The 23679-nt window shown below is 41.9% G+C and overlaps 2 protein-coding genes and 1 non-coding gene across 6 annotated transcripts; all 3 read left to right on the forward strand.

Annotated features, from left to right (window-relative positions):
• Positions 1–324: 324 nt before the first annotated feature.
• On the forward strand, positions 325–5801 carry uba3 (ubiquitin-like modifier activating enzyme 3). Of its 4 annotated transcripts, XM_034082960.1 has the most exons (18): positions 325–360; positions 484–522; positions 1235–1355; positions 1448–1528; positions 1632–1714; positions 1826–1906; positions 2585–2628; positions 2985–3049; positions 3183–3338; positions 3429–3531; positions 3672–3785; positions 4045–4098; positions 4250–4286; positions 4386–4467; positions 4565–4665; positions 4792–4855; positions 5205–5259; positions 5350–5801. In XM_034082960.1, exons 1-18 carry the CDS (start codon positions 341–343, stop codon positions 5436–5438), a joined length of 1389 nt encoding a protein of 462 aa, XP_033938851.1. In that variant the 5' UTR covers positions 325–340; the 3' UTR covers positions 5439–5801. The 4 variants fall into 4 exon arrangements, with proteins under 4 accessions (XP_033938851.1, XP_033938853.1, XP_033938850.1 ...); XM_034082962.1 differs by lacking the exon at positions 484–522 and having other exon boundaries at positions 341–360; XM_034082959.2 differs by lacking the exon at positions 325–360 and having other exon boundaries at positions 388–522.
• Positions 5802–6733: 932 nt separating this feature from the next.
• Positions 6734–23475, forward strand: tmf1 (TATA element modulatory factor 1). The gene is made up of 17 exons (XM_034082993.2): positions 6734–7343; positions 7722–9103; positions 10646–10749; positions 10978–11104; positions 11223–11328; positions 12771–12913; positions 13598–13764; positions 15441–15597; positions 18422–18514; positions 18607–18763; positions 18843–19035; positions 20713–20782; positions 20870–20962; positions 21060–21182; positions 21747–21905; positions 22438–22563; positions 22648–23475. Exons 1-17 carry the CDS (start codon positions 7211–7213, stop codon positions 22786–22788), a joined length of 3474 nt encoding a protein of 1157 aa, XP_033938884.1. The 5' UTR covers positions 6734–7210; the 3' UTR covers positions 22789–23475.
• On the forward strand, positions 19907–19979 carry trnar-acg (transfer RNA arginine (anticodon ACG)). Its single transcript has one exon. It is a non-coding gene; the product is annotated as a tRNA-Arg (tRNA).
• Positions 23476–23679: the final 204 nt, after the last annotated feature.

The raw sequence follows: 23679 nt of genomic DNA on the forward strand, positions 1-23679 counted from the left end.
TACAGTAGGTGTGCACTGATGTAATGCACAAACACACACAATGAAGGGTAAATGCTGCCGCCTGTTGGATCTGTGCTGTGTGTGCAGATTTAATAGTTGATTTTGGACAATGCTGCCTTCAAAATTATCGGGGAAATGAAATACACTATATCAAAGCTATCTTATATGCGCCTTTATCTTATTTGAGGCCTGGCTGCACGACATAATAACTATGGTGGTCTCAAATGAAAACAACCGCTAAATCTTAATTTGTATTTGTGAATCTTTTATAATTTTAGTAAGGAAATACTGTGTTTACTACGATTTAATTCGGCCCTTGAAGGCATTCATATAGACAAACATGGCGGACACGGATGAGCCGTAAGTAGCTGCCGAAGAAACGAGCAAGAAACACAGTCATTAACTGCCCGAAAGATGCTTTCAAATCTCATTAACCTACGAAAGCACAGCATGAATGAACCTTCTTTTATTCTCTCTTTTTAGGGAGAAGAAAAGAAGCAGAGTAGTGGAGCTGACTGAGAAGTTAGTGATGAAATGGTAGAAGGTTTGAGGTTACCAGCCAGGAGGAAGGTTAACATTAGCCGAAGAAGCTAATCTCATAGTGGTTTTAAACAGAATATGCTGACTCTAAATTAGGGAAAACATTACTGATTGGTTGTTTGTGAGTAGCTAACACGTATATACCGTAAAGTTAATGATGGTATATTGCCCCTCTATGCAAAGTAAGAGGTGTTTACTGTCCCTTCTCACTGTTGACATGCTAGCTATTCACCTAGCCTAGCTGCTTAGCGTGAGTGAGACAAGGGAGAGAAACGCCCACATGTCAGTAATACTCAGTTTTTCTAGGACATATATTCATGGGATGGTTAAAAAACAAACAATACACATGTGAGAGCAGACACAGACGTATGGGAAACACCAACACATTAGCCATTGCTAATATATCACTCAATATATAGTCTATTGCATGTCGGCAGTTATTGCATGGTCTGCTGTGAACGGCACATAGCACCTTTACTATGTGAAATTCAGTCACAACAATTTAGTAATTGGTTGATTTCTTGTTGTCGCATGATCATGAAATCATTTATTGGGATAAATAGACTGTCTATCCATCTATCTACCTATCTATCCATCTATCTATCTCAGTAGACTTATCATACAAAGTGTAGTATGTCATCTATCATTAAATACTGCTGAAGATGCATCCTAAATGTGCATATTGTTTCTACAGGATGGTGGTGGATGGAGGCAGCGGACGCTCCTGTGAGTGGGAAGGGCGGTGGAACCACGTCAAAAAGTTTCTGGAAAGATCGGGGCCCTTCACACATCCTGACTTTGAACCCAGCACAGAGGTAAGAGTTACATGCAAGTGTTTTTGTTGTATTTGATCTGTGCTATCAAGCATGGCTCTAATCTATCATTTATTTATCGCCTCTCGCAACAGTCGATGCAGTTTTTGTTAGAAACATGCAAAATCCTGGTCATTGGTGCAGGTGGACTGGGATGTGAGCTGCTGAAAGATCTGGTATGATCACCTTTTTATACTTACTTTTTTCAAGAAGGTCTAATTTGTACTTTAATGAATGACTAACACTTTGTTCTTTGTTATTACTCATGTTGTGGCTCAGGCTTTATCCGGATTTCGCAACATTCATGTTGTCGACATGGACACCATTGATGTGTCCAACTTGAATCGACAGTTCCTCTTCAGGTCAGTTATGTAAAACAAATCTATGTAAACTTTGAGCCTGTTTTTTTCTTTAATGTTATCTGTGAAGCAATCAGATATGTTATTTTAACGTGTGTGCGTTGTGTTGACCAGGCCAAAAGATATAGGTCGGCCCAAGGCGGACGTTGCAGCTGATTTCATCAACAGCCGCATACCTGGATGCTGTGTAGTCCCGTATCCTTTTAATGTAACTATTGCAACATGTAAGATGCTTGATATTAATGCAATTGTTTAAAAACCCAAATCACAATCCATGTGGTCAAATGTGTGTAAAATGGTGCGTGCAGCTCATCGCCATGTCGGAAAACTCAATTTAAGAATGTAGAATAGAAACATCCTTGTTCAGGGTTCTTACGGTCATTAAAAACCTAGAAAAGTCATGGAAATTCAAAATACAAATTCCAGGCCCTGGAAAAGTTATGGAAAACAATATTTGTCCCAAAGTCATGGAAATGTAACTAAAGTTGCATCAAATATAATTTATATTTTATCTAATCGCCGAAATAGTAATACTATAATGATAATAAATACTGTATAGTAATGAAACGTAAAATGGCATTTAACTGAGATTTGAGTTGCTTTAGCGTGTAGAAGCTAGTAAGCCTATTTGATTTGTTTTAGAGGCACAACATGCTTCATATGCAGACCTTATGTTCCTGTTCCATGTTAAAATAAACCATTTTCAGTGGTACGCTGAGAAAGAGTTATTTTTTTGGTCATGGAACATTAGGTAAAGGTCATGGAGAAGTCATTGAAAATCATTGGTGAAAAAGTGTATGAACCCTGCTTGTTACATCGGGAAATGAGTGGACCATTATGTCCAAACATAGATTCTCCTTAATTCTTGTGCAGACATTTTAAGAAAATCCAAGACTTAGACGAAACCTTCTACAGACGTAAGTATCTATAGACTATTCAGACCCACCTTTCCTAATGTCTGGGTGGAAGGGGTGTAACAATGTAGGCAGTTTAATATTTTGTTTGATGTCTGATAAACTCACATTCACTTTCTGCTGAAAACAAACCACCAGTAACCAAGGGAAACACATTTCAGCTGTTTACAAGATTAGCAACTTGCTTGTTTTTCTGAACTTCTCCTCAGTACGTCTCACATAGTCACTGATAAGATTTTAATGACACTGTTATATTTGTCTATCGCTATAGTGCATACAATGCTTTAACTTTGTGCATCCTGACATTTTGTCAATATATGTGTTCAAATGTATTTATTCATATTCCTGTTACCATCTAGAATTCCATATAATTGTCTGTGGCCTGGACTCTATACTTGCCAGGAGGTGGATGAATGGTATGCTGGTGAGTTCTCCCTCTTCACTGCAATCTTTGTCACAGTCCTTTTTATTCTCTACTCTTATCTTCAATGCTTACATTTACAACTGTAACGATGTACGACGTTCTGAAATAAATCTCTCCGTGTCTCTTTCTGCAGCTGTCTTTGCTGGCGTACGATGATGGCGTCTTAGACCCAAGCTCCATCATTCCTCTCATTGATGGTGGGACTGAAGGCTTTAAAGGAAACGCCAGAGTCATTCTCCCGGGCATGACCGCCTGCATCGACTGTACCCTTGAACTTTACCCTCCTCAGGTGAGGTAGCATTTACAAAAACAACCACAACTTAGTCTTACAGAAGCAGTTCATCTCCAGTTTGTTGCTAAAATGGACTTGTCTTTGTAGATCAACTTCCCCATGTGCACAATCGCCTCCATGCCTCGTCTGCCAGAACATTGTGTGGAGTATGTCCGCATGCTGCAGTGGCCCAAAGAGACTCCCTTTGGAGGTAAGAATCACACCACAGTTGTTATTTCGGTTGAATTCTGTTTTTTTATTTGAACAACGATCATTAAGTAGCCCCATGACCCCAGGACCTTTACAAACAAGGTTAACTCAAGTTCTTCTTTATATGTGTGTGTGGATTAGATGGTGTGGTCCTGGATGGGGATGACCCAGAGCACATCCAGTGGGTGTACCAGAGATCCCTGGAGAGGGCAGCAGAGTTCAAAATCACTGGAGTCACATACAGACTAACACAGGGTAAGCACTCAGGGCTCCTCTGTCTGTCACCACCAGAACATGTTGCTTTGTCTCGCAGCTGGGAGACAAAGTACCAAAGTAAATATAATATAACACAGCTCAATTATTTTTGGGAGTTTGATACATTAGTTTGTGTCTGTAAAACACAATGTCCTCTCTTTTAAAGATAAGACACATTGCATGTTTTAAATGTGTTTTTTACTGTCTATTTTTAGCAGTAAGTACGACATATTTTCAATGTCCTTATTAAATGTTGCAGGGGTTGTGAAGAGGATAATTCCAGCTGTAGCGTCTACAAATGCTGTCATAGCTGGTAAGTAGCGAGACATAATCAAAGTGAAGGCATGTCAGTAGAGAGCTGAAAGTAAGCCCTGTCGTATAAAATATCAATTATTTTCAAACTGTACTGAATAAACTGTGTACCCGGACATAACTGTTTTATTTCCCTGACTTGTTTTTACCAGCTGCTTGCGCAACTGAGGTTTTCAAATTAGCAACAAGGTGAGTTTGCAGGTTCTGCTTGCACACACATGCACACAGTAAAGACCTGTACAAACAACCCACGACTTTTCCTCATGATATTATCTTGCGCGTCTGCAGTGCCTATATACCTCTCAATAACTACATGGTCTTCAATGATGTTGACGGCCTATACACCTACACGTTTGAAGCAGAACGAAAGGTTGGTCCTTGAGTTTCACCTGCCAGCTCAAGTTTGCTCCAATTATAAAGTCTCCTCTTTTTGTAACACACACGTTTATGTTCTTCTTCTGATTCAGGAAGACTGTTCAGCCTGCAGCCAAGTACCTCTGGACTTGCACTTTTCTCCAACTTCAAAACTCCAGGAGTTGTTGGACTTCCTGACTGAAAGTGCCTCCCTGTAAGTGACGTTGCCTTATTGTGTTTTATTACTGCCCTGTACCATCCTAAATTAAGTTCTGCTTACGGTTATATTTGCTTATTGGGTCATTCGACATTGTCTTTAACAACAATATATGTATTTCAGACAAATGAAATCCCCTGCTATAACCGCAACAGTGGAAGGAAAGAACAAAACATTATATTTACAGGTAATTAATTAATTACACTGTTTTGTGTTTGCAGTGTATTTGAGTCTAATGCCTCCTGGCTCAATTAGGTCAATTAGGTCAACCCATCAGAGACTGCACCGACCTCACCACCTTCAAAAGACTCACAAAAACTCACCTCTTCAATCTGGCTTTTAATGTGTGATTGTTTTTGTATTATTTGACTTTAACTTTAACTATATATTTATTTGTTGTTCCTTTATTTTTATTTTATCTTCACTATATATGTAAAGCTTCTTTGAGCACCTGTAAAAGCGCTAACAAATTAAATCTATTATTATTATTATTATGCAAATGTTGGTTTAAGCCTAATTTGTGTTTTGTTTTACAGTCTGTCGCTTCAATCGAACAGAGGACGCGGCCAAATCTATCCAAAACCCTCAAGGGTGAGATGTTTTGTTTACTGAATATGTTTCCTAGGAACTGAAGACTGTGAATATGCTGACTCACTGTTTATTTGAACATGTTTTTTCCAGATCTGGGGCTGAGTGACGGACAGGAGCTGGCAGTAGCTGATGTCACCACACCTCAGACCATGTTGTTCAGACTAAGCTTTACCTCATAGGATGAATTCAAGCACTTCCACAGCCAGTTGATGTCATTCTGGTTTCTTGGCCAACTGTGGCTTGATGCTGAATATTTAAAAACGGCCTAAAAACTAGAACAGTTTACCATGTAATCGTTCACGTTGTAAATGAGTTTATCTAATTTCATTGTTTTAATGTACTTATTGACTTTATGTCTTGCACTGTAAAGCCAAAATCATACTTCATACCTTGTCATCTTTTGGTGATACATTGTCTGCAGACGTTGGGGATCTCTGCATTCATGTGCTATCTGCACTACAAACATGCAAACAAAGAGACGAGAATAAGTCACTTTGGCAAATATGAATCTGTACATGTTCTGGTTTCCAATATTTTGAATATTTATTTATTCCAAAACTGTTTTTTTGTAGCAGTACCCACTGAAGTGGTTATCATCAGATACAGATAATGATGTGTGAACTGGAATACAAATCTGTTTCTTACAAAGTTTCTGTTTCTTTATCTTTACTTAGCAAGTTTAGTGTGTGATTTCTAGGCCTTACTAGACATGTGTTTCCATGTGTCAATATGGACAGATCATTTGTTTTTAAGCTTAAACATCCTAAATAGTAAAAACTATATATATCAAACACATATTGAGCTAATACAATCTATGTATTTCTAAGTACTATAAGGGGAAGGTTAAATATATGAAATAGTTAAACATTCATAGTTCAGAACATACTCTGTCTTTCCCCCCGAATATCACCTAGTGCAAGAAATGAGCACTGACAACAAGTGACCTTCATGGAAGTATGAAGAGGTGACCTTAAGACAAAACTGAAATTATATAGGCACATCACAGGCATTATTCCACTTCAAATGTCCTCTGGTTTGCAGCTTTTCAGGCAAATTTCACATCAGAATCAGAATTCCTTTGTTAGTCCCTCAGCAGGGTGTTACAGCTAAAGTGTCATAGGAGGTACATAAGGCAGACAATACAAGAGTAAGCTAACATGTTAAATACAGAGAAAAAGCACACATTAGTAATACAAGTGAACCTATTCAAGTTTTGAGATATTATACAAATTATGTTATTACACCTAAAAATGAATATGATAAGAGATGCTAACAAAGAGTATAGCCTATTGCGCACATTGTTTATTATTTAAATGACTTAAATTCAGTCCTGGCAGATTCTAACCGAGACACGAGACATCTGTTTTTCTGTTTGCATGTTACATATTATTATATTACATCCTTTGCTTCTTCGGCTCTGCAGAGTAGACTAGTCAGACCATGACGTCACGCTGCTACGTGGAAAGGAAGTGGCGAGCATGCTAATGCTAATGTGGCTACAAGTTGAGAGCGACCAAAACAAACGATGAAGGCGGAGCAAAGGAGCCGAAAACAGCTTGGATTAGGCATGGAACTGCGTTTACTTTGATCGTGGTGGTAGAGTTCAGGCAGGGTATTAGAGGTACCTGTATGTCTACTTTAGAAATCATGCGATTATGAATGCCAGCTGACGAGTTTGCGAGCTGTAACTGTATCTGGGATTGATGTTTCCTCTGTACACAGACGCTATGCTTTGGCTAACTAGCTAAGTGGGAGCTAGATGTCAACAAAGCTTATCCCGGAAGAACACACTTTGACATAGCGAAATAGTGTTTTCACTAGGGTGTCGTTTATTTCAAGAAATGCAGAGATAGTTAAAGGGACTGTGGTTTATGTGATAACGCCAATCCCCCTTTAAGATCCGTGTTACAGTTCCTGGAGTTACTGATCGCTAGCTAGCCACACAGTCAACATGAGTTGGTTCAACTCCTCTCTGTCCAGCTTCGCTAAACAAGCTTTAACAACAGCTCAGAAGTCAATCGACCGAGTTCTGGACATCAAAGAGGAGGACCAGTGGGGTGACACAGTTGTCATGCCCTATGATGGTGAGTAGGCATGGGGAGGTAAAAGCTAATGTTGTCACATGCACATTTGGAATTTCTGCAAGAAAAGCTCATTTTTATACAAAGCTACTCTTATGATATCTGCACAGCTTTCTACTTTTTCATAACAAAACTGCACATATATTATTTTCACATTACACTTAAACTCTACATAGTTTTTGGTATTTCTATTATCTATACATATTATTGTTAATATTTCTCTATATGTCTTTATTATAATCGTCATTTTCTTTTCAATGTATGTTGTTTAAATGTGTTTACGTATGCACCATATAGACCAAGGCAAATTCCCCGCATGTGTAAACCAACCTGGCAATAAACCTGTCTCCGGATCTAAAACTGGAACTTCATTTCCGACAGATGTAACAATACCTGGAAAGCTGTCACTGAGTGGAGGATGGGGAATGACGCCGTGGGAGGCGCCCCCTGAAGAGAGGCCCATCACTCCTCCTCCTTCCTCTGAGGCCATCACCACTCCTGTCACCCGCACAGTTGTGGATGAATCAGAAAACTTTTTCACTACCTTTTTGCCACCCGGAGACGTCCAAGGCGTCACCGTCTCCCAGGTAGTGTCCGTACCACCTACTAAGTCGCAAAGGCGGCCTCAGGAGAAGGAAAACCAAAGCAGGGAGACTGTGGCGCACGAAGAAGAGAATTCAGCACCTGCGGACGAGACCCTGGAGTATCAGACGGATGATGAAGACCAGATGGTTGATCTGGATTCCTCAGCAGAATCCCGTTATTCAGACACTATCCTCCTGCAGCCAGTTTCTCCTGCTCCTTCTCCCAGCGACCTTCCTGACAGCGAAATGAGCGATGTACAAACAGATATCGGCTCTACAGTTTCCGTAGACTCCACACCAGAGCAGTCACAGCCTCCATGCGATCTCCAGGTGGAGCAGGACACCACAGATTCCTGTGAACCGGCTGCTGTCACTTCTGAACTTCAGAGCTCTACTCCCCCTGATCCTTCGCCCTCTCTGCCCTCTAAGGAAATACTCCTAGAGAATAAAGACTCAAAGGTGGAGGACCGTCAAAGTGATACCCCCTCTCCTCCGGTCAGCGCTTTCTCCTCAGGAACCTCCACCACCAGTGACATTGAAGTGCTTGACCACGAGTCAGTGTTGAGTGAGAGCTCAGCCAGCTCCAGACAAGAAACGGGGGAGGGCAAGGCCGACCTTCACCTGATGCAGGGCTCCTTTCAGCTTCTCACGGCCTCCACCTGTGGAGATTTCCCCCACCTGGAGGACTACTCCAAACTCACGGAGAGCTGCGGCTCCTCCTCGGACGCATTCGAGCGCATAGATTCATTCAGTGTTCAGTCGTTGGACAGCCGGAGTGTGAGCGAGGTTAACTCGGACGATGACATCCCCGGCAGTCGGACGCTAGCGTCTGTCACCACGGGCTCTCCTCCTTTGACAGTGTCCTCAGCTGTGTGTCAGACGCAGGAAGATGGAGAGGAGGAGAATTTAGGACAGGAGGAAGAGGAGGAGGAGGAAGAGGAGGAAGAGGGCTATACAGACACAATGAGGGAGCAGTCGCTGGATGAGATGGAGGAGAGTGGCCGGAGTGCGACGCCTGTTAATAGTGATCAGCCTGAAGACTTGATGGAGCAGGAGCAGGACTCTGAGGCGAATGTCACTCTGTCTGATCCCGCCTCCAACGCTGACGAACAGATCGCTCCGCCAATCACTGCAGAGATGAAAAGTGTCTCCCCAGTTCAGATTTTGGAGCTTCAAAAGGTAGCAGTTATTAAATATTGTATGTATATATGTTACAAAGTCCATATAGCTGAGTTTATTGTTCAACTTGCTAGTCATAGATTAGTTGCGTATATGGTACATTATTATTAAACTACTCTGAAAGTCATGTGTAAAGTATACATGTAACGGTACGTCCACACAGCAGCTTTTCAAAAATCTTGAAAATCTTGGAGCTGGGCGTGTCTGACAGCTTGGGGATTTTTTGCGAGCAATGCGACCAACAACCAATCACATGAATCTCCCGCCCCCGACATACAAAGCAAAAAACCCCGGGGATTTAATGCGAGCAATATATATATATATATATATATAAACTCCCCAAACAGGCGAAAACCTACCAGTTTCACCCACTGCCTCTGCCACCTCCCTCCATGCCCGGTTCCTCCGGTTTGTATCCCGTTAATAGTTCTGGTCGTAAAGAACCGGGTGATTTGCTACCGTGATTTCTCGTTTGGAATATGAGGAAATGAACTGCGGTCTGGTTCTCCCTGCTTACACGCGGTTTGATTGGCTAGCGCTTCTACTGTCAGATTTGCATAAACGTGTTTGATTGGCTGGCGCTTCCAGCTCAGCTTCAAAAGTTGAACATTGCTCAACTTTTGAATCCTGGAAATCCTGGAAATCTTCGCTTCGCTCCCCCACAATGCAGTTCGGCGAAAAGCGAGGCAAAGTGACGTCATCCCCATTCAAAGTCAATGGGTTGGAAGCGTTGGAAGATTTGTTTAAAGCTGCTGTGTGGACGTACCGTATTTATCCTTTCAAAAAATGCATTTAAAGGAATACTTCACTTACAAAATGACCATTTGTTACTCAATGAATCGACCTATATTATCTTGAAATCTTGCTTCCATGGTGACCGAACAATTCAATAATGTCCTCCACAGTCCTAGGGAGTAGTATGGCCATGTTTAACAACAGCAAAACTATATTAAAACATCTGCTCACCAGCTATCAAACAACTCTTCCAGTATATCCACGTCTCATTGATCCAGTTGCATAATCACTTCTTCCCAAACACATGCATGTTGGCTTAAACCTTACTACTTAAAACACTTCATCAAGACTACGTTTTCTTCAACAATTCAAGTTAACACCGGGTGAGTTGTTGATATTCAAATGTGTATTTTATGTGTGAAGTCTTCCTTTAAACCAACTCAGTTCTTTGGATAGACTTCCAAAGAATGCATAATAGAAGCACATAGATACTTGAAGGTCATGTCACATTTCCATATCATCTTTTTAACTCGTCCCATTGTGCGTTATCTAGAGCAAGACTTTGTGTTTCTCCTGTCGAATAGCTTTCACTTCAATTCGGCCATTTTGTTTAAAAAATACCTGCCAATATCCTTTCAGAAATGTTCTTTGGTCAAATACAAGTTCTCCCAGAACTGTCTGTTATACTAATGTAAGAAGGTAACCTTAAGCTCTACCACACTAGTTTTAAAATGAGTAAGTTGTATTTGAACTGGATTGTCTGTGCGAATGTCGTTGTAAAGACAAAATGTTGTGGACATGTTGTAGGTGATTGATGATCTGTCAGGCCGCCTGGAGAAGAGAGAGTCTCAGCTTCTGGTTGTCAGCAAGGACAAGGCCACGCTGGAGGAGCAGTGTGACAACCTCAAAGAGTGAGTGTATGGCGCACACACCTGCCGCACAATGATCATGATCAGGAAGCTATTTTTACCAAAGGATAAAATGTGTTGTTTCTATGAAAATACAATGGTTTTCAATTGGCAACGTGATTGTTAAATGCTGTAACTACTTGTGCAGAGTTTTAAAAGCTGTCTTGGCTTAAGGCTGTATGGATTTTGACACTAAGCTATCTTCGACTAATGAGTGTGTTCATCCTGCAGTGAAGTGATAAGCCTGAAGGAGGACAGCTCCACGGTTCAGTCCCTGAAGGATGAGTTCACTCAGCGCATAGCAGACACGGAGAGGAAGGCTCAGCTGGCCTGCAAGGAGAGAGACATAGCCAAGAAGGTACATCACATCAGAGTCATCCGAGGCTCTACACCACACAAATAAGGCTACAAAAGCAAAACAATTTGTTCAACTAACACATCTTTATCTTCTTTGTGTTCATTGTTCTATGCCACAGGAAATAAAGGGCTTGCGAGACGAGCTTTCTACAAGACTTCACTCCAGCGACACACTGGAGATCATCAGAGAGAAGGAAGAGCAGATCAGAGGCCTGCTGGAAGAAGGTCATTTTTTATATTTGAAGGCTATAATTGTTCTCCTTCACAAGCCCACACAATTAAACCTATACAGTCGAGGCCCTTTTAACTTGTAGCCAGTTGTATACTTGGTACCAAAGCTGCTTTAACTTGATTGACCGAAACAGAAGTTACCCAGGTTTCACACAGAAGGCCATTGAATAAAGAGCAGGCATGATTCAGGGTTGTGGCCTATAAAGATAAGACTGGTCATTTACCACCAGGATGAGAAAAGATAAGCTGTCCCTCAATAACTGGAGAGCCAACATGTGTCAGATATCTAACAGTGTGTCTGCGGGGTCTTAAAAAGTATTAAAAGTCAATAAATTTAGCGAAAATGAAGGCTATTAAACAGCATTTTCCAAGGTATTACATTTTTTTTAGCTTGTTTTCAATAAGTATATGAATTGTCCAAAGAGGTTGTGTTCTACAGTCTGCCTGAATGTAATCATTGCGTAGGTGTGTAGTGTGATTCTGTGTAGTTTATTGATGGCATCCCGTTGGGTTTGACGTCATCTGAACGGGACATCGCACGCTCACTGCTTGATAGCGCGAAGGCCCGTTTACTCCGGTTGTTAAACAACATCGTTATGGGGAAATGCAAGTCTGCGTCCAGATGGTTGGAAGATGAGGAGGAAGGACAATCAATACTGTATATAGTCAATGTGAGGTAAAGTGTGTCGCTAAGGTAACCGGTTAAAACTCAAAGTGGCGATGAGGTCTTAAAATGTACGAAAAGGGTCTTAAAAGGTCTTACATGTGACTTCAGGATTCCTGCACACACCCTGCTATTGTAATAAATGGAGAAGTCTAAGCATCATCGTTTTAAAGTTAAAACAATCATCGTTTCCCACAGAATTTGATTCCCCCCCCCCCCCCGGCAAGAAAAGCCAAAGGCCCCTTAAACTATTCGGGTGGCCCACGCATCCACCCCCCCCCCTCAAATAAGAAAATACATGTGAGTTCATGGCTACTGTAGACAATGTTCTTGTTGCGTTGTTAATGAGTGAGACACACCGGAGTTGAGGATCTGTGGTTTATAACCCTAAAAATAAAATTGACAATTTAGGCATTTAGCAGACGCCATATTCCAAAACGACTTACCACAAACTGATTACAGGGACATTCTCCCTGGAGTAACTGAGGGCTAAGTGCCTTACACACGAGTAGTGGTGTTTCAGGCGGGATTTGAACTTGCAACCTTCCGGTCATCAGCCCACCACACTATCCATTAGACCACAAGAAGAATCAATGTATGAGAAACACTTTATCATGGAAAAAGTCATGCATACATCAATCTTGAGGACGAGAGTTAGGGAGGGCAGAAAAAAAAGCTGGTCAATGTATATCTTGCTACATAGGGGGTATCGTTACGACATCTGTGTTCACCTAAGTTGGCTGAACAGGGGTTTATTTCTTTCTCTTTTTAGGTGAGAAGTTGTCCAAGCAGCAGCTGCAGCACAGCAACATCATCAAGAAGCTGCGTGTGAAAGAGAAGGAGAGCGACACAAGGATCACAAAGCAACAGAAGAAAATCAAGGAGCAGGAGGAGGAGCTCAGGCAGCTGCAGCAGGTACGATTTTAGTGCATTAAAAAAATGGGAATCTAAAAATGAAAATGACTTTGTTGTTAAATGCCTGCTTTTCGATGCTGGCAATACGGGCGATCTTGGCAATTGGCTTCTGTGTCATGTAGATGTGAAAGGTGGTCTTAGAGGTAAGATTTCAAGTTGCTGGAGGTTGTTATCTCGAGCACATTTAGGCTAACTCCAGCTAACTTATATTCGATTGCTCCATTAAGCAGCATGTGGGTGCTCAAAAATCTCAAACCTGTTCTTCAGGCTGTCTAAATTCGTCCTGCTAGTTTTCTCAAGGATGGGCATAGCGGGTTGTGGTGCCGGTTTTAACATGCGGATGGATGCAGTAAGCTCATAATGGTTGACATTCTTGTATTGCACAAGGCTTGAGTAAGAGGTGTGTCGAAAAAAAACAACCTACAACCTCTTATTAGGATCTCCTAGTGCTGCAGTTCTTTGCCAAATGTGACTCCTTTTTCCCTTTATTTTCAGTAAAGCTAAAGAATAAAGTATATTTAAATGTTTTGTATTTGTGCGTTATTAGTTTACCACTATTCATTGCTGTTATCTTTAAATAAACATGACATGATAGTGGGTCCTCAGCTACCTTTATGATTTAATGATAAACTTAAACCATTTTGAAGTCATGGCTGTGATTTTCTCCACGTTTTATGCATTAAGGTTCTAGATGGGAAGGAGGAGGTGGAGAAACAGCACAGGGAGAACATCAAGAAGCTGAACGCGGTGGTGGAGCGGCAGGAGAAGGATGTGAGCCAGCTGCAGACGGACTCTGAGGAGCTGCAGGAGAACAACCGGAGCCTGCAGGCAGCGCTGGACAACTCCTACAAGTAAACACTGACACGCCCTGATGTTGATACACAATAATAACAACAAGGACTCTGACTGTAAATCTAACCTCACGAGCCAGACATTGTATTGTACTGCACTCTAAATATCATATTATTTCATGGTTGACAGAATATACAGCGCTGACTAAGTATTTGGGAATTGAGACACTTGTGCGGCTTTCACACCAGCGCTTTTCAGTTTCTAGCTCCGAGCGGGAGCTTTTCTGATTCAGCTCCGGTTTCCCTTTTCAGCTCCCGCTCTGTGCACACCGCCCACTGGCGCCCCAGAGCTGCCCTTGCTGCGTCATGACGTCACCGTTTACATCGCTGATTTGCCCCCCAACGGCAGCTCACAACAACAACAACAGCGTCGGGTCGATGATCGTGTTGCTTTTAATCACACGAAGCCAGAATAAATTGAATAACGACTTCTCCAACCTTATGCTTTGCTCCACAGTGCCGTGGTTCATTGTTTATTAATGTGTTTCTGCAGCATTTACCGACCGCTGCAGTATTGGCTGCTCTTCCACGGGAGTTTATTCTCCCGTTAGCTCCCGGTTAGCTCACACGGCAGCGGCCGCTCTAAAGTTATCACTGTCCGACTCACACAAGCAGCTGATGCATATCCCCAGTTCCCCTTAGCCTAAGTGAATGTGTGTCAGTCTGAATTGACACTGTTTGGTATCACAACGCTGTTATGAAAGTTTCTCTGGTATCAAACGGGTGATGTTAGCATAGCAACCGAAGCTAAACTGACTACTTCCATCCGATAGCTGCAATAATACAAAACAACACGTCTGCCTCTCTCCACAATGATCGATAACAGTGAACGGATGGTCAAAGTAAGGTACAAATAAACAGAATCACACGAAGCCTGGTTAGTGTTGCCTGACTTTATAAAGTGTGTTTATAGGCACTACTGCTTGTAGGCAGGCATAACAGTCGACCCATGGGAGGTGGGTTTAGTTTCCTGCACGCCTCGACGTAAGAGAGACGTAAGCGACGTCACCTCTTAGCTCCAAAGCTCTTGCCTCTGGACCGACAATTTTTTGGAGCTGGAAATGAAGCGAATTCCGGAGCTAAGAGCCGGCGCAGCTCCGGTGTGAACTGGAAAACCCGGCGCTTTTCAGGCTCTAGCTCCGAGCCGGAGCTGAAAAGGCGCTGGTGTGAAAGGGGCATTGGTGGGACCTTATTGATTTGAAACGATGCAATGAATTTAAGGTTCAAGTGAAGGCTTCCACCTCAAATGTTAGGCTAGTTAGATCTACGATTGGTTAACAGTACTGGGATCGTTAACATTTGTATACATAGTGTTTCAGTTTGAACGAGAGCTAAAGTAATATTTAAAAAACATATAGCTAAATGATGAATCATAGCAAGTTTATTTATGTAGCACATTTCAATATGAGGTAATTCAAAGTGCTTGACAACAAATAAATTAAAGCATTAAGATATAGTGCATTACAATTATGTTTAAACACTTTTAAAAACAGTCATTTAAGAGCCAACAGCGTCAAAATAAAACACGTTAAAATAGAATAAGACAGGTATACCCCATTGTCATTGTTTCAAATCCAGGGGGCTGAAGTACGAATGCGAGTTATTTTTTATAAATAGGGACGGCACTGTAGTGAGGTCATGAAGCTGATGGTGCACTTGTACGTCTCTGTTGTCAGGGAGCTGGCAGAGCTTCACAAGGCGGGGGTCAGCAGAGCCAGTGAGGCTCAGGAAGCGGCTCTCACCAGAGAAACACAGGCCAAGGATCTGCTGAGCCTGGCCCTGGAGAAGAACCAGGAGGAGGGCAGGATGCAACAGGAGGCTCTGGCCAATCAGGTAACACGGGCTTGGGATGTACATTTGTCTGCTATGCATATAGAGCAGGGGTGCCCAACCAGTCGATCTCGATCGCGGGGAGATTCCCAGTTGATTGCGAGATGTGTCTAAAAATAGAACAACAATATTCTGTTTTATCGTTAATGTCCTGTAACATAATCTTCCTGTGCCAGAATAATGCACTTGAACGCATCAAAGATTTGTGATTGGCCGGCGTGACCCCATGTGTCGGGGCGTGGTTGGTGAGCAGTGGGCAGTGCACTAGTTCGCTAACGTTGTCCATGTCAACAGGAGTGACATTCCGCACACACACAAGACCGCAATTATGGCAGAAGCAAAACATATATAATTTTCACTCCGAGTGGGAGGATGATTATTTTTGTATCTATTCCAATTCAAAGTCCATCTGTCTCATCTGCAATGCGAGCGTGGCTTTATCGAAGAAGGGTAATTTAGGAGCGGCATTTCAAAACAGTGCACAAACGCTACGAGACGGAATTCCCTCCTAATTCTGCCCTACGCTCCAAAAGGGGAGGGGCCTGAGAGGACAGCTGAATGCACAGCAGTCCATTTTCACCAGGCCCAACAACAAGAGCAAGGCTGCTACCATAGCATATTATTGTGTCAGTCACGTTCTTGCGAAACACATGAAGTCTTTCAAAGACGGCGAAGTTGTGAAAGAAGCATTCCTGGAGGCTGCCGATGCGTAATAAAAATAACAGTTTTCATCAGCTGTAAGTTTGAGTTTGTTTGAACTTAGTCATTATAATTATTGTACAAAATGGTATAAGAATGCAAACTGAAATTGATTATAGTCTATTATCAATTCAGGTTAAGAAACTAGTGTGTGCAGTGTTGCTTGCATCCTATTTTAAATGCATTTATTTGTATACTCCACTAAAATGCAACATTTTGATTCTATTAATTTTGTCTCTTTTATTGCACTTTGGCAGCAGATTCCTGTGTAGCTTCAGATCTGAGTTGTCTTATTAGTAACGGCCCGTCCACACAGCGGCGTGCGCTGACGCTTGCCGGCGGGCGTGTCTGAAACTCGACCAACAACCAATCACATGAATCTCCCGCCCCTGACACACAAGCAGCGGTTTGATTGGCTAGAGCTTGTACTGGCATATGATTCGATTGGCTGACGCCTCGCCGAGGCGTCAAAAGTTGAACATTGCTCAACTTTTGCAGCGAGCCACGCCAGCTACGCTCCACGTCGCTTCCCACGATGCATTTCGGCTAAAAGTGACGTCACCCCATTCAAAGTGAATGGGGAAGCGTCAACGCACGCCGCTGTGTGGACGGGCCGTAAGCCTAATTTATACTTTTGTAGCAACACTATTTTTATATAATGGCAAAGAAAGAGTTCAGAGTCTTTTCTTTTTGTCCTGTGTCATATGTGGCAGCACTGTTCAATGTTTCTTGAAAACATTACCCACTGTAGTGACGTGTGAATAAACTCCAACTCTGTATCAAAAACACTGTTGTCTAACTTCAGTGAAATACTTGTATGTGTGTAGATTAGAAAGAGGTAAGATAAAGGATCTGCAGTATTTTATGAAGTATTAATCGTACAAAGGTCAGTTTTATACAAGTAGAAGTGTGCATTTACCTGGCAGTAGGCTGTCAGTAATGGCTACGCCTCTCTATTTGGACTGGTAGATCTCGGCAGACTGGCAACTTTGAAAGTAGCTCTCGGTTCAAAAAAGGTTGGGCACCCCTGATATAGAGGATCATTAGAATTCATTTAAAGTAAATATTAGACTTTTGTGCAGCCTCAATACACCTCTTGTGAGTAAGTGAGTGGTGCAGATATTATAACATACACTGCCTTGCCAAAGTATTCACACCCCTTGAGGGACGCGGGAAGTCAGTCAGAGATGGGCGTGCGGGTGCGGTTGGGGGGGGGTGCTAGTGGAGCGCTACACTGTAGGTGCGCCGCGTTTGCGTTTCAGAGGAGGCTCCCTCCGCAAAATGAGGCCCCATCCGCGAGGGCTCTGCGTGATCTGCGTGTAGGGAGGGGCGGCCCTGTATAATAACGTCATATTAAATGCAGTCATTTGATCTTTAGCAACAGCTTTTGAGAGCAGTGCATTAATCGGTGTTCGTCTTAATGCTGCCAGTTTGTTGGCGGCCTGTGTGTTGATGGGACTTCTCATGCTCCCTAAATGTTTCCCCTGCCTTTCGCCAGTTGTTAAACCCTGCTTTCACAAAACTCCCATCCCTGATCTTGTCTGCACTGAAACAGAAGAAGTACACCGCATTATCACTTTCTCTTATATAGTGAAGCTTTTTATAGACTGCTTACCCTAAAATGCTAACTCAAAGATAGTAACTAAAAATAAAACTTTTGTATTGATTTGTTTAGTGAGCTTTTTGGCGTTGCAGTTACAACTCTCCGCCAACAGATGGGGGTGCTGCAGCCCCCTCATCACCCCCCCTTCCCGCGTCCCTGCACCCCTTGATGTTTTTTTTATTTGATTGCATTAAAACCTGCAATTGATTTTTATTTGGATTGTATGTAATGGCCCAACACAAAATAGTCCAACTTAGTAAAGCTTCTTTTAAAAAGCCCCTTCACCCCCCTATCCAATAAAGCCCAATAACAATGACTTTCAGAGTCATATAACGAGGTAAATAAATTCACCTGTGTGCACATGATCTCGTATATTGGGTACAATATATCTTCATGTACACCTGTTTTGAAACACCCTAGTAAGAAAAAATAATAAATTATGAAGTTAAAATTCATGACATGAAAGTATAAAAAACATTGCACGTTTTAACATGACATCCTTTATTAATCTAACTCTGTGTACAGGTGGCGGACCTGAGGATGGCTCTGCAGAGGGCTGAGCAACAGCAAGGAAGGAAGGAAGACTATCTGAGGGAGGAGATCAGTGAGCTGCAGCAGGTAACATAACATGCTCATATAATAAGCATGAGCATAATAAGCTGTCCAAAATAGATGTATTTATTGGATGCCATTTTCTTTATCTTCCACAGAGGCTTCAGGAGGCAGAGACCAGGAACCAGGAGCTCAGCCAGAGTGTTACCTCGGCAACACGGCCCCTTCTGCGACAGATTGAGAACTTGCAGGCCTCCTTAGGCGGACAGACGGCATCCTGGGAGAAACTGGAGAAGAGCATCTCTGATAGGCTAGGTAAGAGGAAGGACATATTAACTGTCTGTGTGAAACAAACAATAAGTGTGAGTGATTCAACGTCTTTTCTTCTCCACAGCGGATGCCCAGGCGCAGCTGGCCGTTGCGGTGGAGAGAGAGCGGTCGGCGAGTGAAGAGCTCCTATCCATCAGGTCCCAGCAGGCCTCTCTGGAGTCACAGATCTCCCTGTTCCGCCAGGAGAAGGCCCGGCTCGTCGCACAGCTGGAGGCTGAGAAGAACAAGAGAGATAAACTGGAGGATGAGAGCACTAGGTAACAAATTACAGCTTAAGCTGGAGTTTACAGGGTTCAATGACAAGGTACATCCAGTCATTGTCACCTAGTATTGTTCTCTTATTTCATTGGTCTAATCTCAAAGTGTTTCTTTATAGTTTGATTTCTTTATGGTTGGGTTCATCGACTTAATTAGAAGAGGTCTTTTTAAGATATTTTAGGGTTTTCCCTTCCTGTAGTAGAATTATATAGGTTTTTGTGCATGTCAATGGTCTGGTATAATAGCGCCCCTTTAAACAATGGTCTGGCTTTCAAATGGTTAAGGAGGTTTTACTGAATGATACCTCGGTGCTCCAGCAGCCCCAGAGCTAACTGTCAGTAGATGCTGGCAGTGTTTTATCGTGTCTGCAGTTAGTTTTATTTTGGTCATTGTTCTCCTTAAACCTTATTTCAAAACACGAGTAGCCCCAGCAGGGAATGTTATGCTAGAATGTCTTTCACAGTAAGGCAAGGCAAGTCTATTTATATAGCCCTTTTCAACACAAGGCAATTCAAAGTGCTTTACAAAAAATGAAAGACATTAAGAAAATGGCATTTAAAATCAGTCATTAAAAAGAAAAGCTAATAAAATAAACATTAAAAGAAAAAGTACATGGATAAAAGTTACAGTGCAGTCTAAGATGTGAATAGTTCAATTAAAACAGTAAATATCTCACTTCTGCTGGATGTCTCACATGAATGCGTGAAACTCACTGGCATAGTTTTTCTGTTTCACCACATATTGCTTTATGAGTCAGTGAAGCAGGGGCCGGGGGGGGTTACCCTTTGACACGAGCAGGCATGCGTGTCGAGTTGCCGAGGCCTTTGAGGCACGGGGTTATCTTTTGTGAGATGTCAGGCAGCTGCAACTGGGCCAGTGGCGCAACGGATAACGCGTCTGACTACGGATCAGAAGATTCTAGGTTCAAATCCTGGCTGGCTCGGATGCTTTTTGGTTTTTGTTGCAGAAAGGTTTCAATTATTCAGTGCAGTGCATTATGACTCATAGGAAGACAATATTTCGTAATGGTCCAAAAGAATGCCCCTGAGGCCTCTCACCGACACAGGGCTTTGAGAACGTTTGAAAGTAGGACACAGAACACAGTTGAAATAAACACTGTAGCTCCTTCTTCAGTGGGAAAGCTCATAGATAATTGTCATTTGATTTCACACCATTATGCTGATTTTATTCAGTTATAAGAACAAGGCAAGTATTTTACACATTTGTAATCCCTGATACTGTTGACTGATTAAAGGTGGGGTAGGTAATTCACTTCAGAAACACTTTTTGTTGTATTCCATGGAATGCTCTTAACATCCCGATAGCAATGAATATATTAAATGCTTTGACAATAAATACATAAACAAAATGTAACCTGTGGAAGACGCGGCGCTGTAAAAAGCACGACCAATCATCTGAGCCGGCCCGGCTAAAGTAACTGGATGGCCTACCTGCCTGTCAGCCTTCCATCTGGGCACAAATTTACCTCGTGCCCTCATTGTTCATGTGCGCGTTCGTGTGTGTTGGAGGAGGGGCTCTGTGAGGAAGTCTGAAGGAAGGGGCCGATTTTTTTTCGGCTGCGTACTTTCAAATTCTAGCGCACTCGAGCTGGTTTCTCCATTCTTACCTACCCTACCTTTAACATACTTCTTTTCTTGTTTTCTTTCTTAATATAGGGAGCATGTTGATTTAGAAAATCTGCGAGGAGAGCACAACCGCATGCTAGAAGAAACCAAGAAAGAAAAGGTACCATTATTGTCCTCACTAACTCTTGTTCTTCTCTTCTGTAAAAAAACGACTGCCTCATGTTCATGTTTTTGCTTCTTCCACCAGCTGCTGCTGACCAATCAGTTAGAGATGGAGAGGATGAAGGTGGAGCAAGAGAAGAAGAAATGCTACTTGGCTAATGAAGCTCTCAGGGAAAAGGTGGAGGAGCTTTTCGAGATTATACATCTGGTTTATCTCATCAGAATTTAATCGGATGTTTTTATTTTCTAATATTTGTGGCTGATGTCCCAATCAGGAGAGGAAGGCCATGACTCACTCTGTAGGAGAGCCCCCGGCGTCCTCCACACCCTCCCTGTCCCGCTCCAGCTCCATCAGTGTGCCGGACAACGCTGCTCTCCACTCCTCTATTCTTTCCCAGGTACACACCGAGACAAATGTTCAAATGTAGAAATTAGGTAAAGTTTGCGCAAGCGGGCCGCCATATAGCTCACCTGGTAGAGCTGGCGGTCCATGTACTGTAGAGGGACTTAGTTCCCATGCGGAGGACCCAGGTTCGAATCCGGCCTGGGACCATGTACGCATGTCATCCCCTCTATCCCCCATTTCAACACTGTCATCTCCAATAAAGGCTAATCTAGCCCAAAACCAAAAAAAGGTTTGCACAAGCTTGGATTTAGGTTCAAGTTCAAGGCTTTCATTGTCATATGTACAAAGTGTAGTTATGACAATGAAATGCTTAGGTCCCAGGCTCCTCCAACAGTGCAGCACAATAAAACAGATAATAGTGCAAGTAAATAAAATAAAATAGAATATAATATAATAGTGCAAAGTTGTCTATATACAAGTAATTGGAATATTGATATATATAAGTTGCGAACAGATGAATGTTATGGATGTTCTTTCAAAAGTCTTATGGCCTGTGGGATGAAACTGGGATTTATGGAGTTTAACCGACGCTGTACGTTGTCTCTTTCTTCCTCAGGAGGACCTTTTAGACCACTCTCTTGGTAACATGACCATGTCCATGTCGATGAGCGGGACCAACCTGTACGAGGCCGCCCGGCTGTCGGGGGGCTCCAGCATCATGGAGAACCTGCAGTCTCAGCTCAAACTCAGAGAAGGAGAGATCGCTCAGCTGCAGGTAGTGTTTTTTAACTGAGCTATATGTAAAGTATGTTTAGTGTTAGTTTGATTGTACTGCTTAACGTCAGCACAAGCTTTCTGCGGACAGAAGGCTGGCTAAAATATACTTATGTTTCCTTAAAATTAAATAATGAAACATCTGGAAAACAACACCAAAATTAGTAGTAATTATTTTGCTAGAGATTTAGGAACAAGAACCAAACGTAAAACATACCTCCAAAAGAAGGAACAAATAATTAACAAAGATGGGATTATCTACAAATGTAAATACTGCGTCTCATTTGTTTATGGTGGGTTTACAGATATGGCAATCTACATTAGATGCAGCCATGGGTTTATAGGCAGGTTTCAAAATAAGAAACATTTTTACATTTTTATTAGGCTGACACTTTGATCCAAAATAACATGCCGTAGTCATGCCTACAGGAGCAATGTGGTGTTCACTATCTAAGGTTAACGATGCGTATATTTTTAACATGAAATAATCTGTGTTTTTGTACTACCTTCTCTTTGTTCTCTTGCTGTTTCAGATTGAGATCTCCAGTCTAGAGAGGAGTCGTTCTGTGATGGCAGAAGAGCTGGTCCGACTGACCAATCAGACCGAAGAGATGGATGAGATGGTGAAGGAGATTCCCACGTTGAAAGTTCATCTCAAGGTAAGTGCTATAAAAGCACACACAGGATTCTTGAATGCTGTATTTGCAGAGTGTGTTTCTGATGTGTGTGGCTGTGCTTTTCAGGATCTGCAGCAGAGGCACAACACCATCCTGCAGATGTACGGAGAAAAAGCCGAAGAGGCAGAGGAGCTGAGACTGGACCTGATAGACGTGAAGAACATGTACAAATGCCAGATAGACGAACTGCTGAAGAACCAGAAATAAACTTTTACTGTTCTTGTGTCGGTTCTGGGACACTATCAACAAACCAATCAACCAACATAGCCACACATGCAGTCCCAAAGACAGATAATTTAAGTTCAATCACTGTGTCAAAGGAAAGTTCTTTTATCCTTATCTCTTATTTTATTTTAAAGGAACATATTTAAGCAGGGGTGTTGGGATTTTGCATTACATACAATATATTATTACAGAACCAGTATGAAGGATACCATTTCAAGTCTTTGGGATCTTTAGAAATCATTTCTCATGATTAAACCTTTTACATAGTAGCTTGTAGACAGTTTCCTACAGACTGTACGAGATGGTTTAAGTTGTTTGCACTATAGAAATACATCCTTCTTTATTTCTTGATTCAAAATAGTTGAAGAAATATATAAAAATATTGTACAGAGACCTTTATGTATTGTTCTTGACTCCTTGTAAATCACAACATGTGGTGTAGACCTGAGATTAGTCCATGATTTAAATCCTGAAAAGTGGATTCTACAGCTTATATATATATGTAAATGAATAAACATTTATCTGGGTGGTGAACAATACTTTTACTCTTAATTTGAATTGTTTGGATTCACACATTAAAAGTTATCATTTTCATTGCATCCATACAGAACACTACATCACCATCGATGCTGCACAAGTCTTCAAATAAATATCATTTGAACAATTTCATACAGTTGTCCCAACATTTATTAATGTACTAAACATGCAGATTCAATTTGATTAAGATTGACGTTTTTTATATGAATCACACGATGTTTGTTTTTGTTGCATTTTCTGAGCCCTTCATAATATCACATAAAATAATAATAAACACAAATCTTGATCTTGCTTTTGATGTGACCATATACAGTAAAATATCATTAGAAGATGTAA

The sequence above is a fragment of the Pseudochaenichthys georgianus genome, chromosome 5, assembly GCF_902827115.2.
Source record: "Pseudochaenichthys georgianus chromosome 5, fPseGeo1.2, whole genome shotgun sequence".
Lineage (NCBI taxonomy): Eukaryota > Metazoa > Chordata > Actinopteri > Perciformes > Channichthyidae > Pseudochaenichthys > Pseudochaenichthys georgianus.

Coding starts and splice junctions, on each gene's coding strand:
- uba3 (XM_034082959.2), top strand. CDS start 455: ATGAACCTTCTTTTATTCTCTCTTTTTAGGGAGAAGAAAAGAAGCAGA. Junction 3,050..3,182: donor GGTGGATGAATGGTATGCTG/GTGAGTTCTCCC, acceptor CTCTTTCTGCAG/CTGTCTTTGCTGGCGTACGA. Junction 3,786..4,044: donor CACATACAGACTAACACAGG/GTAAGCACTCAG, acceptor TAAATGTTGCAG/GGGTTGTGAAGAGGATAATT.
- tmf1 (XM_034082993.2), top strand. CDS start 7,211: ATGAGTTGGTTCAACTCCTCTCTGTCCAGCTTCGCTAAACAAGCTTTA. Junction 19,036..20,712: donor CTGGAGGATGAGAGCACTAG/GTAACAAATTAC, acceptor TTCTTAATATAG/GGAGCATGTTGATTTAGAAA. Junction 21,906..22,437: donor GAGAGATCGCTCAGCTGCAG/GTAGTGTTTTTT, acceptor TTGCTGTTTCAG/ATTGAGATCTCCAGTCTAGA.